This window comes from Elephas maximus, chromosome 17 (genome assembly GCF_024166365.1).
Source record: "Elephas maximus indicus isolate mEleMax1 chromosome 17, mEleMax1 primary haplotype, whole genome shotgun sequence".
NCBI lineage: Eukaryota > Metazoa > Chordata > Mammalia > Proboscidea > Elephantidae > Elephas > Elephas maximus.
In genome coordinates, this window is record NC_064835.1 from 28,006,172 (window position 1) to 28,025,251 (window position 19,080).

Here is a 19,080-nt window from a genome sequence, read left to right on the forward strand (position 1 = left end):
TTCTAAGTGGGAAAATATTTTATCCTTTTAACTTTAATGCAAAATCCAGTCCGTTAATTGTTACAATACATATGACTGGCAAAACAAAGTGTTCCCAGGGCAAGTCAAAATGGGGAAGACTTTTTACACAGAGGAAAAAAGCTATTTCCCCAGAATTGACTTAGACATTGAAACTGCACAGCAACAAATGAGAATAAAGATAATAAAATGATAAAAGTACTGGTAGAGCCTGGAAAGCAGAAAATAGATAAGAAGCCCAGTTCTAATCCAGATTATTGACAGTGGATAGCTCCTAGAAATAGAGAACATAAATAGATACCTCCCAAAAGGAGTAAACCAAAAAAACCCAAACCTATTGCCATCAAGTCAATTCCAACTCATAGTGACCCTATAAGACAGAGTAAAACTACCCTACAGGGTTTCCAAATAACTGACGGATTCAAACTGTCAACCTTTTGGTTAGCAGCCAAGATCTTAACCACTGTACCACCAGGGATCCCCCAAAAGGAATAGGGGTGCATTAATTGTTCATACATGAAGAAAATGGAATAAGCAAAAGCCACCTCTGAAAGTAAACCTGTAGAAGAGTTTGGTTGCAAGAATACATTGATGCGTTTGTCTGCTCTCCATGCTGCGGTGGATGGATTCATACTCCAAGGCCACTGGACTGTGGACTTTGAAGTGAGTTTCTTCAAGTTGGATTGGACCAAAGATAACAGGGCTTAGGATCTCTTCCTTTAGAATAATTCCTATTTTTTATTTCCAAGCCTTCTTATTTCTAGTCACAAATTTAGGGAACACCTAGGCTTTGACTCCTGGAAAACATTTCACAGCATTCAGCTAAATGACACAACCCACCTTTACAATTTTAAGGCTGAGTTTTGCTTTCTCTCAGATTAAAAAAAAAAGTTATCATCAAATTTCTGGGATCCTATTACCCTCAAAAGGAGCCCTGGTGGTGCAGTGCTTAAGCACTTGGCTACTAACTGAAAGGTCGAACCTACCAGCTGTTCTGCATGAGAAAGACGTGGTAGTCTGCTTCCTTAAAAGATTACAGCTTTGGAAACCCTATAGCGCCATTCTTCTCTGTCCTATAGGGTTTTTATGAACTGGAATAGACTCAGTGGCAATGGATTCGGTTTTTCGGTTTTTAGTTCCCTTAAGAGCGTAGCTGTTAACCAAAAGGTTGGCAGCTCAAATTCACAAGCCACTCCTTGGAAACCCTATGGAGCAGTTCTACTCTGTCCTATAGGGTTCTTATGAGTCGGAATCAACTTAATGGCAACAGATTTGGTTTTTGGTTTTTAATTCCATCTACAATTTACAAGAACATCTATTAGCTCCTATTCTTTTTTTATCTAGTTCCCTTTAACCTCTTAATCTTTACCTATCTCAAATCCCACCCTTTTACGACAGATTGGCATAGTTCTGTCTTCTGAAAAGTACTTTGTGGCACTGAAGGCTCCTGACAGAGCTAATTTGAGAAACCTTGTATGGGGCCTTGTACAAAATTAGCATTCAGTAAATATTTGTTGGCGAAAAGGTTGAATAAGTAATCTAGGGACTCAATAATATCCTTCCTAAGTAATAAATTATTAAAACCAAAGTATCATTAATAAAATGTGAAGCACTATATCTTTTTTCATAAACAAAGACAGATGTGTCTCTAAGATCCTTTTAGAAGGATCAAAATTTTCAGTATTCTATGAAATATGAGAAAATATCCATCATACAAAAGCTTCATCTGCCATTTCTATTTGTGGAAAGACAAGTATTTGGGGAAGCCCTGGTGGTGCAGTAGTTAAGAGCTGAGCTGCTAGCCAAAAGGTCAGCAGTTCAAATCCACCTGCCACTCCACAGAAACCCTATGGAGCAGTCCTACTCTGTTGTACAGGGTTGATATGAGTCAGAATTGACTCGGCAGCAACGGGTTTGGTTTTAAGTATGTGGGACTCTCGTTTAAGTATCTTCAAGTCAATGAATTATAAGGACAGGCTCATCAGGAGGTGGAGCCAATAAACACTGAACCTGTCTCTGGCTGTTCTCAAAGACTGGCCCCACCCACCCCAGTGTCAAAATTGTGCTGAGTATTCACTGCAATCACATTGTAGCAGCTGAAAGCTGAGGCATAAGAGAAATGAAATCCCTTATCAAAGACGCTCTTCATCACAGACACAGCCACCACAAGACCATGTGTCTTTCTTCTGCCTTATGTGGATGTGGCAAGTATATTCTCTTAAACTTTTTCTCCATCAGAAGAATAAAAGTTTCAAGGAAAAATCTAGAGATACTCATACCTGCTCTGCTGTGAGTAGAGGCTCCTCATTGATACCAGAATCATTTTCACCCTTCTCATTGCACTCTTCCTCCTCTTTCTCATGGATCTGGAGGGGGGAAATGGAATTCTGAGAATGACCGTCTGCAGGACTTGGATTCCCTCTAATCTTTAGAATAGATGGCTGAGAGGCTATTCTAGCTATTCACTGTCTAAAGAGGGATGCTGAAGAGGTGTCCAGAATTGCAAACGCACCCCAATCACACAGCACACGTCACGGAGTCCAGCTTGGTGAGAAAAGGACAATGAGGGATGATGGCCACCGCCATTCTGACTCACAGATCTTTAACTCACAGACGGGTCATTCTTGGGTGAACAAGGAACCTACTCAAGGTGGGTGATGCTACAACCAAATCTTCCAGCAAGGGTGCACTTATTGTATGAAGGAATTTCTATCTGGGTGTTTCTTTTCAGATTTTATTTTATTAGGCATTGTAAGGGGTAAAGCGTTCCAGTCCAAACAAAGGAATACCACCTTGTTCCTAGAATCCAGGTAAAATGCTGTAGCTGATGGAGCATTTAATGAGTCTACATGGGGCGTGCCACTGAATAACGCTGACCACACGAACTGCAGGATAAGATAAACAGCAACAGAAAAGGAGAAATCCATTTATCCTATTCGCCCTGTGTCTCCAAAATCCCATAAGCCTAAGTAATATTCTTTAAGTTCCTTACCAACTACATTCTAGATGTTTAAGTCCAAAAGAGAGCTTTATTAGTTTAAAGCAGTGATTACCAATTCTGGCTGCCCCTAAACATCACTTGAGGAGATACAAAGAAATACAGATGCCAGGGCCTACCCTCAGCAATTCTGATTCAGCTGATCTGGGGTAGAGACCTGGCATCAGTATTTTTTAAGCTCTATAGGTGACTGTAATGTGCAGCCAGAGTTGGGAACCACTGGTATAAAGTAGGAGCCCTGGTGACACAGTGGTTAAACACTTGGCTGCTAACCAAAAGGCTGGCAGTTTGAATCCACCAGCCAGCCACTCCTTGGAAACCCTGTGGGGCAGTTCTGCTCTGTCCTACAGGGTCACTATGAGTCAGAATCAACTTGGCAGCAATGGGTTTGTTTTTTTGCTTGTTTTTTCATGTAAAGTAATCCTGCAGAAACTTGCATCCATCCAGCAGTTCCTCTCTTTATAGTTTCTGCCTGTGCTGGCTGCCAACTCAGTTATATCCAATGCTAGGTGTTCTGATTTTCCTTTCCAAAAGTGAGTAGGCAAGAGTGTATTAGAAGAGAAAGTAGATAATGCTCTTGATCACGAGATATCCATAGCACATCTGGCTTTACTTACTATATCCCAAACTTCCATATCCTGGCATTTATGTTCAAATCCCACACAAATAAACCACTAAACCAGGTAACAAGCTGTCCATGCCCAGAAGTTTGATTTGAAAGTCACGTAGGGGGTTGGCAAGAGGAGTCTCCAGGAAGTCTCCCAGCAGAGCCACCTCTCAACCAGGAATTAATTTTTACTTGCTCCCCAATAGGTGGCATGCTGATCTGCCTCTTCCCTGGGGAATCACACATTCCTACTCTAACAGGAAACACTCCAATTCCAAGCAACCATGTCAGAAAATTATTCCCTCCTTTGAGCTCCACCATGGCAGACACCTCTAACCAAACACATCACCTTCTATCTCTATTTGCTTAAAACCAGGAATCTCCATATGGATTCCTTATCTTCTAGATCTCACTACCTCCATCTTCCTTGTCCCTCGCCTTTCTCTCTCTCTCTAGCTTTTGATTCTGATTCTCTCACTCCTCCTCACCCTCTCTAGGCCTGGCTCCGCATTTTCCCTCAATCCTACCAGGCTCTGTTCTGCTCCATTACCTTCTGTCACTTCTCAGCAAGCTCCCTTTCCTCTATGCATACCACTTGCAGAGTCCCTAGCTTCCCTCAGTTACCAGGAAAATATTTTGTCCAGAGAATGGAGAGCCAAGGGGGAAATAAAAGAAAGAGCAAGAGAGAGAGAAAGATTTTTTTTAAATGACAGTACTTTTGTATCCAGATGGTGTTCTCAATTGCCTCAGATGCATGCGAAAGCTGGGCAATGAATAAAGAAGGCTGAAGAATTGATGCCTTTGAATGGTGGTGTTGGTGAAGAATATTGAATGTATCATGGACTGCCAAAAGAATGAACAAATCTGTCTTGGAAGAATACAGCCACAATGCTTCTTAAAAGTGAGGATGGTGAGATTTTGTCTCACATACTTGGGACATGTTATCAGAAGGGATCAGTCCCTTGAGAAGGATATCATGCTTGGTAGAGTGTTAGCAAAAAAGAGGAAGACCCTCAATGAGACGGATTGAAACAGTGGCTGCAACAATGGGCTCAAGCATAGCAACAATCGTGAGGATGGCGCAAGACAGGGCAGTGTTTCATTCCGTTGTACACAGGGTCTCTAAGTCTGAATCAACTCAATAGCACCTAGCAACAACAACATGTATGCGGACACTCTTATTCCCAGTATAGGGCATAGAAATTGCCACTGTCAGCTCCTTTAGCCTCCTGCACGGCAATAAGAAGCTGTGAAAATGTGAAGGCTACAGACGGAAACCAATCTTCAAGCCAGGTCGTTTGGGGCTGAGTTTCTCTGTGGGCTAAAACTGCAACTTGCTTCCACACTATTGAAGTAAACTATCCTCTTCCCAGAAAAATTATTCTTCCAAGTGACTTCTTCCCAGAATTGAGAGAAGACTTGGATCCAGAAAAGGGTCTGGCCATGCTATTCGTCAAGTTGTTTCCTCCTCCTGCTTTTGGTAAAGGGTGTCTTTCAGGCTGTATAACAATGGAGTTTAAAGCTTGAAAATAAATGCGAGAAACCTCCCAGCCCCTGGAGCCTGTAACATTTCTAAATTTTGCTTCACAGTAGTTTGAGTAAGGATTAACATTATGTTCGGTCTTTCTGTCCAATAATGACTATTAATTAGTGTCTTTTGTTAAAACATTTCGGATAATTCCATTCATAAGAAAAAAGGTTCTGCAGCATTTTTAGCTATTTGCATAATACTTTCCTCCTCTTACCACCACGGGAGGTTGCTTCCCTGACCAATATTAAAAGGAAACAAATGTACGTCTTCACCAGAGACCTCCAGCCTCCTTCCTGATGAGTTTCCCAGTTGCTGGCAGCCAGGTTCATTCTCCTCAATCAGAAGTTTGGAGGACTTTTCTCAGGGGATGTTGCCTCAAAAAAAAAAGACACGTAGACACATACCAATATTTGGGGTCCCCAAACAAAATGACCAGGTTCTTACTGGTCACTCTACACTGTGGTCGAGCAGAAGACAAGCCCTGACCCCACAGAAAAAGTTCAGCCTTCTAGGGCCTCACTTGTAAATATGAAAAGATGCCCAAGTATTGCCAGACAATGAAGACAACACTCAACATGAAAGACAGGGACTAAAACAAATATACACAAAAGAAAAATCAAAAGCAATGTAGAAAGCAGAAGAAACACCTTCCAAAAAACTATTATTATTGCCCTAAGAGGGATAAACAAAAAAAATGAGTCCTTGAAACATGACCAATTTATGGGAATTCAGCAAAGAACTAAAAAGAGTTCTCAGAGATTAAAAATAATAGCAAAAATTAAAATGCAATAAAAGAGTTGAAGACAACTGATGACTGCCCTGACAGGGAACACAACAGAGCATCCCTGAGGGAGCAGGAGAACAGTGGGATGCAGACCCCAAATTCTCATAAAAAGACCAGACTTAATGGTCTGACTGAGACTAGAAGAATCCCAGCAGTCATGGTCCCCAAACCTTCTGTTGGCCCAGGACGGGAACCATTCCCGAAGACAACTCATCAGACACGGAAGGGACTGGACAATGGGTTGGAGAGAGATGCTGAAGAGTGAGCTGCTTGTATCAGGTGGACACTTGAGACTGTGTAGGCATCTCCTGTCTGGAGGGGAGATGGGAGGGCAGAGAGGGTTAGAAACTGGCAAAACAGTCATGAAAGGAGAGACTGGAGGGAGGGAGCGGGCTGACTCATTAGGAGGAGAGTAAATGGGAGTACGTAGTAAGGTGTATATAGCTTATGTGTGACAGAGTGACTTGATTTTGTAAACTTTCACTTAAAGCACAATAAAAATTATTTAAAAAAAAAAAAGAGTTGAAGATAAGGTCAAGAAAATTCCCCAGAAAGTAAAACAAAAGAAGTAGATAAGAAAAATATATATATATATATACAGGAAGAAAAAAATAAGAGAATCAGGAAATAAGTTTAAGAAGCCAACACCTGAATACAGGCAATCCCCAGGTTAAGAATGAGATCGATTCCTGTGTCTTTAAGTCAAATTTGTAGGTTAGTCAGAACAGCTGCATATGGTTCTTATTTAGCCTTATTTTAGTGCAATGATTTAAAAGCTGCATGTGCAGCAAGTAAAGGTGACTGTGATGAATTTGTGGCAAATAGGGATTGGATCAATCATTTCAAAGTGAGGGGAATTTGTATACCATTAAAGGTCAAGTACTACTTGTCTATTAAGTCCAACATTGTAACCTGGGGACTTACTGTAAAAGGAATTCCAGAAAGATAAAATAGAAGCGATGGCTACTTTCGGCAATAACAGAGTAATTAGCACTGAATTTACCCCTCCTGCCATAAACAGCTATGGAGTCACTGGGAGGGACCAATGGGTAACACACTCAGCTGCTAACCAAAAGGTTGACAGTTCATTTTGGAAAAAAATCTATGAACTAATTGTTTTCAGGCACTGAACAACAGGCAGTCCAAGGCTATGATACTTGAAAGAAGGTAAACACATAAAATAAATAGAAGTTGAGAGAATCTGTCCCCTGCGAACCTACACTAGAAGAAATGCTATAGGAAGTGTTTTGGGCTGAAAGGAAATGATGAAAAATCTAATCATTTAGATCCACAGGAAGGACTAAAGAGCACCAAAAATGGTAAATATATGGGTAAATGGCTGTCTAAAGCACTAATAATAATGTAGATTAAAGTAATATATATGACAACAAGGGCACAAAGGATGGAGGGAGTGAACTTATACTATTGCGAGGTTTTCGCAGTCTTTATGAAGTAGTCTAATGTTAATTCTAAGGAGGCTATGATAACTTAATGTTTACTGTAATCTCCAGAGCAACTATTTAAATAAATAAATAAATAACAAAGAAGTATAGCTAAAAATCCAAATGAAGACATGAAATGAAATACTAAAAAGTATTTGATTAACCCAAAAGAAGGCAGATAAGGTGCAACAGAGGAACAAAAAAACAAATGAGACAAATAGAAATGCAAGATAGTACACCTAAGCACAGCTACAAATACTACACTAAATGTTAATGAACTAAACACTATGTAAATGAACTAAACACAATGAAATAAAAACCATTAATTGTCAGACTGAATTAAAAAGAAAGGCCCAATTAAATGCTGTCTACAAGAGACACATTTTAAATATAAAAATACATAGGTTGAAACTAAAAGGATTGAAAAATCAGTACACATAAGAAAGCTTATGTGTTTAAATTCATATCAGACAAATTGAATTTCAAGAGTAATACCAGAGATAAAGTAGGACATTTCATAATGATAAAAGGGTTGATTGATTAGGAAGACATAACAATTATAAAATTATATGCATCTGAAAACAGAGCTTTAAAACCTGTAAAGCAAAAACTAACAGAACTAAATGAATATACAAACCCATAATAATAGTTGGAGATTTTTAACACTCCTCTCAGAAGCAAACAGACAAAAAAACAAAATCAGTTAGGATATAGAAGAATTCAACAATACTATCAACCAATTTAATCCAGCTGACAATTACAGAACACTACAACCAACAATTACAGAATACACATCCTTTCCATGACACATACTTCCTTCTCTAAGATACAGCATATAAAAATCAGTCTCAATATATTTGAAAAGGCTGAAATCATACAGAGCATATTCACTGGCAAAAGTAAATTAGAAATCAACAACAAAAAGGTAGCTGAAAAATCCCCACACTTGGAAATTAAACAATGTACTTCTCAATAACCCAAGAAATCAAAAGAAAAAATCCAAAAATATTTTTAAGTGAATGATGATGAAAACACACCATATCAAAATTTTGGAGATTCAGCTAAAGGCGTGCTTAGAGGAAAATTTATGTTCAAGACACTTATGTTATTAAAAATAAAGAAAGGTTTAAGACACAATCAAAGCTTCCACATTAAGTAGCTGAAAAACTGAGGGGCAAATTAAACTCCTAAGTCGAAGGAAGGAAATAATAAAGACAAGAGAAAAAAAATCAACAAACTAGAAAATGGACAAACAATATTAAAAAAAATCAAAGAAACCAAAAGTTGGCACTCTGAGAAGATTAATAATAGCAATAAGCCCATAGACTGACTGATGACAGAAATAGAAACAGGTAACACAAATTAGCAATATCAGAAATAAAAAGGGTGATATCCCTATCACCATAGATCTTATAGGCATTAAAAAGAAAAATAGAATATTATAAACAACTTCATCTCAATACATTCAATGACTTAGATGAAATTAACCAATTCCTTGAAAAATGCAATTTACCAAAACTGACTCAGGAAGAAATAGAAAATCTGAATAGCCCTATATCTATTACAGACATTTAATTTGTAATTAAAAACCTTGGACAGAGAAAACTCCAGGCCAAGAAGACATTACTGATGAAGTTCATCAAACATTTAAGGAAGAAATAATACTTTTTCAGAAGCTAGAGAACAATTCCCAACTCATTTATGACATTTCAAGGAAAGAAAAGCACAGAAATATATTCCTTATCAATGTAGATGCAAAAATCTTTAATAAAATATTAGTATATCAAATCCCACATTATATAAAAAGAATAATATATATCATGACTAAATAAAGCTTATCTTAAAAATCCAAGATTGGTTTAATATTTGAAAATCAATTATGATGTAATTCACCGCATTAACAAAAAAAATCTCTACATATATAAATTAACTGATTTATAGATTCAATATCATCACAATCAAATTTCCAGCAAGATTTTTTTATAGAAATTGTCCAACTGAAAAAAAGAAAAGAAATTGACCAACTGATTCCAAAATTTATACGGATATGCAAAGGACCTAGAATAGCCAAAACAAATTTGAAAAAAAAAAACAAAGAACAAAGTTGGAGTACTTCTACTATTTTATTTCAAGACTTATAATAAAGCTACAGTAATCAATACAATATGATACTGGCACAAAGATAGACAAATATATCAATAAAACAGAATACAGAATTTAGAAATAAATCCATACATATATGGTCAACTGATTTTCAACAAAGATACCAACGGAATTTAACGGGAAAAGATAACAATTTCAAGAGTGCTACTGAAACAATTGAATAGCCATATGCAAAAAAAATATGAACCTTGACCCTTACCTCACACCATATATAAAAACTAACTTGAAATGGATCATAGATCTAAATATAAGCTCTAAAACTATAGACTTTCTAGAAGACTGAAGATAAAACCTTAGTGACCTTGGATTTGGCAAAGATTTCTTAAATACAACAGAAAAAGCACAAACTATAGAAAGAAAAAAGCAATAAATTGGATTTCATAACATTTAAAAAATTTGCTATTCAAAAGATAATGTTAAGAAGATTAAAAGGTGAAGCACAGACAAGGAGAAAATATTTTCAAAACATATATCCAACAAAGGATTTATATTAGGAATACATAAAGAATTCTTACAACTCCGTGATAAAAACACAAACAACCCATTAAATAATGGACAAAAGAGTTGACAGAAACTTCACCAAAGAAAATAATACAGGTTATAAATAAGCACATCAAAAGATGCTCAACCTCAGGAGTCACTTAAAAAAATATATTGCCTTCTAGTCAATTCCAACTCATAGTGACCCTATAAGACAGAGTAGAACTGCCCCATAGGGATCCAAAGAGTGGCTAGTGATTTGAACTGCCAACCTTTTGTTTGGCAGCCAGGCTCTAAACCACTGTGCCATCAGGGCTCCCAGTAGTCATTAGAGAAATGCAAATTAAAACCAAAATGTTATACTACAATATATCCATTTAAACCGGTTGCCATTGAGTCAATTCCAACTCATAGCGACCCTATAGGACAAAGTAGAAATGCCCCACAGAATTTCCAAGGAGTGGCTGGTAGACTTGAACTGCTGACCTTTTGGTTAGCAGCCTGAGCTCTTAACTACTGTGTTACCAGGGCTCCATATACACACTAGAATGTTTCAAATTATAAAGACTGACCATACCAAGTATTGGTGAGGATCTAGAGAAATTGGAGCTCTCAAACTGACAGTTGGATGGTTCCTTAAAAAGTTGAACATATTTGGTGAAGGGTAAGACAGTACACAATACTGGGGAAGCAAGCACAACTTGTACAAGGCAAGTTCATGGAAGCTCCATAGATACACCCAAACTCCCTGAGGGACCGAATTGCTGGGCTGAGGGCTGTGGGGACCATGGTCTCAGGGAATATCTAGCTCAACTGGCATAACATAGTTTATAAAGAAAATGTTCTACATTCTACTTTGGTGAGTAGCATCTGGGGTCTTAAAAGCCTGTGAACGGCCATCTAGGATACTCCACTGGTCTCACCCCTTCAGGAGCAAGGAAGAGTGAAGAAAACTAGATACAGGGGGAAGATTAGTCCAAAGGACTAATGGACCACATCTACCATGGCCTCCACCAGACTGAGTTCACTACAACTAGATGGTGCCCAGCTACCACCACTGACTGCTCTGACAGGGATCACAATAGAGGGTCCTGGACAGAGCTGGAGAAAAATGTAGAACAAAATCCTAACTCAAAAAGAAAGACCAGACTTGCTGCACTGACAGAGACTGGAGAAAACCTGAGGGTATGGACCCAGGACACCCTTTCAGCTCAGTAATGAAGTCACTCCTGAGGTTCCCCTCTCAGCCAAAGATTGGACAGGCCCATAAAACAAAACAAGACTAAAGGGGCATACCCGCCCTGGGGCAAGGCAGAAAGGGACAGGAAAGCTGGTAACAGGGAACCTAAGGTTGAGAAGGTAGAGTGTTGACATGTTAGAGGGTGGTTAACCAATGTCATAAAACAGTATGTGTACTAACTGTTTAATAAGAAATTAGTTTGTTCTGTAAACCTTCATTTAAAGTATAATAAATTTTTTTTTTTTAATTTAATGACTGCATCAATGAATAAAGTTATACAGACACTTAAAAAAAAAAGTTGGACATATACCTACTGTATGACCCATCCATTCCACTCATAGGCTTGTACCCAAGAAAACAGAAGCACATGTCCACACAAGGACTTACACAAGGCTGTTCATAGCAGTTTTATTTATATTATTCAAAAACAGAAACAACCCAAATGTCCATCAAGAGGTGAACAAATAAGCAAATTGTGATATAGCCATACAATGAGATACTACTCAGGAATAAACTATTGATACATGCAATAACATGGATGAATCTCAGAATAATATGTTGAGTTTTAAAAGCCAGACAAACAGAAGAGTATATACTATATGATTCCATTTAAAAAAAATTTTAGAAAAATGTAATCTGTAGTGACAGAAAGTAGGTCAGTGGTTGCCTGGGGATTAGGGGTAAGAGGCAGGGATGGAAAGGAAGAAAAACAAAGGGATACAAGGAAACTTTGGGGGATGACTGATATGGTCAATATCTTGATTGTGGTGATGGTTTCAAAGATATATACATATGTCAAAACATCAAATTACACCCTCTCCTCACTTACTGGCATGGAGTCATCATGCAAAATCAGTGTTATGCGAAAATGGAGGATGACCACATCAGATCACAAAATGGAGGATGAATACATCATACATAACTACCAAACTACTGAGAATCATTGCCTGGCCAAGTTGACACATAACCTTAACCATCAAAGCCAGCACCTCGGCATTCATTACTGCTAGACATATGTTATTAATATGCAAAATAGTCAACTGTTGTTGTAAATGTGAAAAGTTGTATAAGGAGACAGTCGATAAGTGAGGAGAAAGTGTACACAATTTAATTTGTGCAGTTTGTTTTATGCCAATTACCCTTCAATAAAGATATGGAAAAAAAGAAAAGAAAGAATGCCAAAAAAGAAAAAGGTAATAAATTATGACCAAATTGGGTTTCTCTCAAGAATGCAAGATTGGGTTAATATCTGCAAATCAATTCCTGTAATTCTTCACAATAGTGTACTAAAGGAGAAAAACTATATAATCATCTTAATAGACGCAGAAAACAGAAGGAATGAAGCTTCGGAGAAATAATACCAAAAAAATGCCACAATTTAAGGTCATGAGCTTCCAGGTTGGAGGAGCCCACTGAGTATAATGCACAATGAATGAACAAAAGCTCACTAGAAGCCACATTACTGTAAAATCTCAATTTAGATAGGAAAAAGAGAGAAGACCCTAAACGCTTCTCGAGAGAACTTAAAGAGAGCCACATACAAAGACTGGGAATCAGAATGTCTTTTGGGCTTCTCAACAGCAACCGAAAGCTAGAAGACAAGACAACAATGCCTTCAAATTTTTGAGTAAAAACTTTTTGCAACCTAGAATAGCTAGCTATCCAGCCAAGCGCTCAATCAAGTATATGACAGGCAAATAAAGACATTCTCAGATATTTTAGGATCTAAAGAGTATATTCCTCTGCACCTTTTCTCAAGAATCTACTGAATGTGTTTCATCAAAACAAAATAAAAATATGGTAACCAGAGGACAGAAGAGAGATGCAAAAAGAATCCCCAGAAGATTACTCGGGAAACATGGCAGCAGCAGACCTAGAATACGACCAGATCAGCTTGTAGTAGGAAGATGGGGGTGGCGGGGGGGGCACTACTTTGGATATCTTCTGGGAAAAAAAAATTAAACTGGTAGAATACCTGATTTTTTTTAACTATATTATGAGATTTACAGTTTGATCAAAGAATGTGGGGTTGGACTAATGATAGGTACACTGCCATGCACCGCATAATGTCCGTCCGGGCAACATCTGGCTGCATATACGTCCGTGGTCCTATAAGGTTATAATAGAGTTCAGAAATCCCAATCAGAGAACATATTTAACATAACAATACAGTAATAATAACAATGTTTTGATGCACATTGCAAAGTCAAACCAAAAAAAAAAAAAACAAAACCAAACCCAGTGCCATCGAACCGATTCTGACTCATAGTGACCCTTTAGTAGCACCTGTTTATTATTATGAACCATTATATGTATCTTGAATTTTTTGTATAATAGGCTATATCGGGGTTGTACGTAAGTTGGATGTTCGTAACCCAAGGACTGCGTATATATAATACAGTGTTCACACAATGTGCAAATCACATAACGTCCTATTTCACAGAACATATCATGGACATTAAGTGACCCGTTACCGTACAGGAAACTAAGCAAATAAGAAAACAAGGTAATTCTCAACTCCAGGCTAGACAAAAAGTTGTACAGGAGAGAAAATATTCTTAAAGAACGCCACATGGTTCCTCTAGAGAGAGTACTTGAATAGTTATAAAAATGTGTATCTTAATACTGATTTAACTACAAATCGGTGACAACTGTATGTTAGAGGAGGGAAGGGGGAAGGGAGAAAGGTTATGGAGGTGATGTAAGTGAATTAAATCTTCATCCCCCGTAGTGCCAAGTTAACAGACAATAGCCAAAACTCAGCATTTAAAAAATCGAAATAGCAATATAAATGTGTTATTTAGAAAACTGGAGATATATGTCAGAAGAAACAGCTGAAAGAAAGAAAAGTGCTTGCCTCAGGTGTAGGGAAAGACAAAGCAAGGAATCGCTATTTCTCTCTCTTTTTTTTTTTTAATCTTTTTAAGGATTGTACTTATAAGTATTATTTGAAAAGTATCATTTGACTTTTTAAACTATGTACATATGTTATTTTTATTTTTTTTTAAATCAGAAATGATCCTTTTGCAGTCATAATTTTATAGGTTCTTTAATTAAATTATGTAATTACAGTCACAGGGACAAGTATAAACTGGTTGGGGAAGAAACACAGTTGATTCTGAACAATGTGCCGTTTCAGTGGAAGAAGAGGTTTGAGGGCTTCCTAGAGAAAAGCCTATAGGTGGTGTGCCTTCAGTATGCCAGGGGCATTCCATTGGCAAGTTTTACAGAAGGAACACAGAGCACCGGTTAATCTGGCCAGTCATTTAAGCTGAGGTCAGTTAGAAGAGCTTCTACTGTAATGAACCCAGATAACACAGGAGGATGAAAAAAAGATAGCCTTAATCCATCCACTTTTGCTACCCTGTCATTTTCCCGTGGAAGAAATTTTACAAAGAATGGAGCTCAAGATCATCTTTGTCAAGGTCATTCAATTTGCCCTGAAATATTAACCCTCTTGAGGAAAATCTACAAATGAGAATAAATTAGTCCTTTTGAAGGGCAGGCTATCTTCTACATCCCTTGGCTTAAATCACGAAATGTGTTGGAAAGGTGGCAAAAGAGATAACAAAGCAAAATCTGCCTTTGAGACCACAATGGACCTGATTTAATTTCAGCAACTAGATTTATTCCAGTATTGCCTCCTTCTCCTTTGCCTTTCTGCAAGAGAAAATGAGCAGTGGGGAGTTCAACGCAGGATCTGAGACACAGCCTCCTGTATCCGTGTTGAGTAGGCTTTGCAGTAAATCTGTTAGCCTCAAAGTCACCATCTTACCTGCCCCGGTCAATGAAGTCTTGAGGTTTTGAGTATTTTGGGTTGCTAATGAGTCAGAATCGACTTGATGGCAATGTTTTGTTTTGTTTTTTAATTATTAAAGAAGGAGCCCTGGTAGCACAATGTTTAAGCATTTGGCTGCTAACCAAAAGGTCAGTGGTTCAAACCCACCAGCTGCTCCACAGGAAAAAGATGTGGCAGTCACTTTCAAGATTGACCCCAAGAACCAAACCCATCGTGTCGATTCCAATGCAGAGCGGCCCTATAGGACAGAGTAGAACTGCCCTGTAGGGTTTCTGAGGAGCAGCTGGTGGATTTGAACTGCCAACCTTTTGGTAAGCACCGAGCTCTTAACCACTGGCCACCAGAGCTCCCTGTAAAGATTATACCCTGGGAAACCCTGTGCAGAAGTTCTACTCTGTCCTATAGAGTCGCTATGCGTCGGAATCGACTCAAAGGCAATGGGTTTCTTATTGAAGAGTTCAGCAGAAGATAGAGCCACGTTTTCAACAAATCAGCCAACCGCCGATCTCTTCGATGTCCTATTTTGGGCAGTAGTCTACAGAAATATCTCGCAATAAGGGGAATCTGTTACTTGCTCTTACTTGGATTCAATTCTAGATATCCTAGAAAGATTAGATTCACCCCTCTCCCTCATTAGCTGAGTTCATAGGGCTGTGACAGCCCTTCCTAAGAAGAAATTGTCAAATTTCCTTCACAGCTGAGACTAGACAACCAAGTAAGGCAGAAACAGGCTTTTAACATGGACAGAGACATTAAATGATTTTGCCTTTCTATCACCTAAAAAAAAAAAAAATTTTTTTTTTTTGAGGGACAATTTAGATGTTCAGAAAGGTCACTCTCCATAGCCTTTGCAAATCAACTCAAAATAAGTATCCTCTTTGTTTCTCAGGGAAACCCTGGTGGTGCAGTGGTTAAGTGCTATGGTTGCTAATCAAACGCTCGGCCGTTCAAATCCACCAGGCACTCCTTACAAACTCTATGGGGGCAGTCCTACTCTGTCCTACAGGGTTGCTATGAGTTGGAATTGACTCAACAGCAATATTTTTTGTCCTCAGAAGCCCTTAGGCTACTTTCTTCTTTGGCATCGGTTATCAAAGAGTGTCACTCTGGTGCACAGCATGTCCCATTGGTTGAATTTCATAAAGAATTCCTTCCCATCGCACGGCCACCTAACCCAATATCCCAATATCTGGGCCCCAACTCTGGCTTATCAGCCTGACTTGGAAATATGGCAAGATTTGTCAGCATTTACTCTCAGCATTGTTATCAGTGTGACTGAACTGTTCATTTTACATAAGAAAACCTGATTTTTTTCAACCATACTGTACTGTATTGAATACAAAAAAAAAATTTTTTTTTTTGTATTGTAAATGACTATCATAACCTGAACACAAAAGGAGTCTGTGATAGTCACCCTCTTCCCCTTACTTCAGACCACCTTATTTTGCATGTTGTACAAGTTATCAGTGTTGCACTTTTTACAAATAAGCCCTCCAATCGCCTTGTATACACTGGGTGTTCCCCTCACCTTGTTTTCACCCTCCTCTACCCTCCCACCTTCCCAGCAATGATTCTGAGCTATTGCTGAGCTTCCTTAGAAGATGGGGAAGACTGCTGAGTTACAGAATGTTTCTCTAACTGGAAACAACATCTTCTCGAGTCCTATTACACAGGGGGCCCCTGAGAGGTACCTCAGTGTCAGAGCTGTTGCCATTCAGAGCCTCCATGTTTGGGTCCCTCCAGTCTTCTGAGAGTGAAGGGATGTAATTGTCCGTCAGAGCATCCCAAACCCTGTAAACAAAGAGAAGCTCTCATTAGCACACATCTGTGGCCTGGCCCCGCCTGGAGGAAGGAAGAGCTGGGCCAGGGGAGGAGAGAGGCTTCTGTGTGTGCCAGGCTGAGATCATCTGCCCTTCAGCACGCAGGGCAAAGCAGCTTAAACACGGAATCAGAGGCCCTGCTGGGAAAGAGAGCTCCAAGAGGATGGAGCCTGGCCAGGGGCTTCAGGGTAAAGGTGTTCGCTGAGGGAGGAGGAACTCCTCGCTATGACAGACATATGGCAGAGTCTACAACACCACCACTAGCCCTGGAAATAAACCTGCCCCTCCACCAAACAGTTCATATCCTGTGAACCTAAGGAGTGCCCCCATGTTTCCTTTCCTGTGGAAAGAGAAGAGTTAAAAGAAAACCTGGGAAGATTTTCTGGCTGAATGACCCCTTCTCATTAAGATCAGGGTCATCGTCATCAAATTTATATGCATTTCAAGAGGCCTGCAGCCTAAAGTGTCAGGAATTAATGCCTTGGCATCTAATGTCGCTAAGGAATAATGCCAGTGCTGTGACTTTCTTTGCTTATTTATTTCCCAAAATGCTTTAGTGAGCCCAAGGGTGGCACAATCCTGCCCTCTAGCAATGCAGAGTCTAGGTGGGCTCTGTCTCCAGCACAAACGCTCTAAAGCAAATATATGAAAGTAATCAATAAATACACTTCTGTCTACACAAGTAGCTCTAGTGGGAGAAGAACAGTGCCCCTTTTTTTACACTTACCTTTAAAATTCTGATGTGTAAGTTATAAGGTTTTTCTACAATTCTTACCCCTTAACTCACCTGTTCAAGAAGTGTTTCTTTGAACTGTTGAATTGGTATATGTTATGCTGTGTATATTCTCAACAGCAACGACAAAAAAGAAAATAAACTTAAAAAAAAAAGAAGGGTTTCTTTGGGGGGAAAAAGGAGGGGCTTAGGGAAAACTATGAAGTCACAAACACACAACAGGAAAATGTATAATTGGTCAACACCAAGAGATAAATGCAAATCCGTAAACAAACTCCTAAGATAACGCCATCCATGAGAGCCACTGGCACTGAAATTAATATTAGATCACAATAAGGGAGGGATCTCTGCCATCTCTTTTAGGGGCCTGTGCGTGTCAAATGTGAGTACAACCATGAGACCAAAATACAGGAAGTATATTTTATTTAGATATACTAATGTAAGGAAATAGCACAAAATATGTTGCACGATGTCAAAGACAAACGCAAAAAAATAAAAACCAGAGCAAAGATACTTGACATCAGACACACTCAATGATGGAGAGGAGAGGTGATACGGCCAACCAATCCAAAATCAGGAACGGTCTGTGCTGCATGGGTATATAAGCAAAGACTTTTTCCTGGTGCTCATGCATGCAACTGGTGATGAAACAAACAAAAAGGAACCCAAGAAAACACAACTTAATGGCAATGTTTGGAGCATCCCTTTATTCTTTATTTTCCTACTATCTCGAGAAAGCCCTTGGAAAGAACAACTCATACAGTACTCATTAGCACAATTCCAGAACCTTCTTAAACCATGGGTAATAGCTCAATCTCTACCAAGCACTACTAGAGCTGTCCAGCTAATTCTAAATCCAAGTTCCATTAGCATTTAAAGCCAAGAGGCAAATATGATTTGCTGGCTCCAAGACACCACGCTCACTAGAAAGGTCTGTGGAGAATTATCCTTACATCACTGCTTTATGTTCTCTGCAGATCAGACCACCAGCAATGACCTCTCATGCCCTCTCTAGTCCCAGTCCTCCCCCACCCCCGCCAGAAAGAACAACATCCATGCAAGGCACTGACCTTCAGATTTGTCCCTGCAGAAAGTGCCTGGAAAAGTAAATTCAGCAAAGCCCAAAATAGGCAAGAGTCTTTCGTACCTCTCCTAGGCAGGAAGGAAACTGGAACCTTTAATGGGCTGCACTGATTATCTAATGACTTTGCAACTGTTTATCGCCTTAAAGACAGTCCTCACTTTTCTCATCTGAGCCTTCATCTGACATACTCTGGATTTCATTTTCAAATTCTAGATTTTTAGTGACAATCCCCTGAATCTTTATCTCCTTGGAATTTCAAGCTATCCTTGTTCTCTTTCATATTTTGTCCAGGTTTTCTTCTTCCTTTATGACTTAGTTTTTACCCTTTGGTGTTCATAAATAAACTTTAAGGTAAAGCACTCTCATCTCCTTGGAATCATT

General features: G+C 38.9%; 1 protein-coding gene across 1 annotated transcript in view; it reads right to left on the bottom strand.

Moving 5' to 3' along the window:
• FEZ1 (fasciculation and elongation protein zeta 1) overlaps positions 1–19,080 on the bottom strand; it is a 44,785-nt gene that overhangs the window by 14,669 nt on the left and 11,036 nt on the right. The window contains exons 3-4 of the mRNA XM_049857339.1: positions 16,754–16,853; positions 2,298–2,384 (exon numbers count right to left, since the gene is read on the bottom strand). Coding sequence (XP_049713296.1) covers positions 2,298–2,384; positions 16,754–16,853 — 187 coding nt within the window. The remainder of the gene's footprint in view (positions 1–2,297; positions 2,385–16,753; positions 16,854–19,080) is intronic.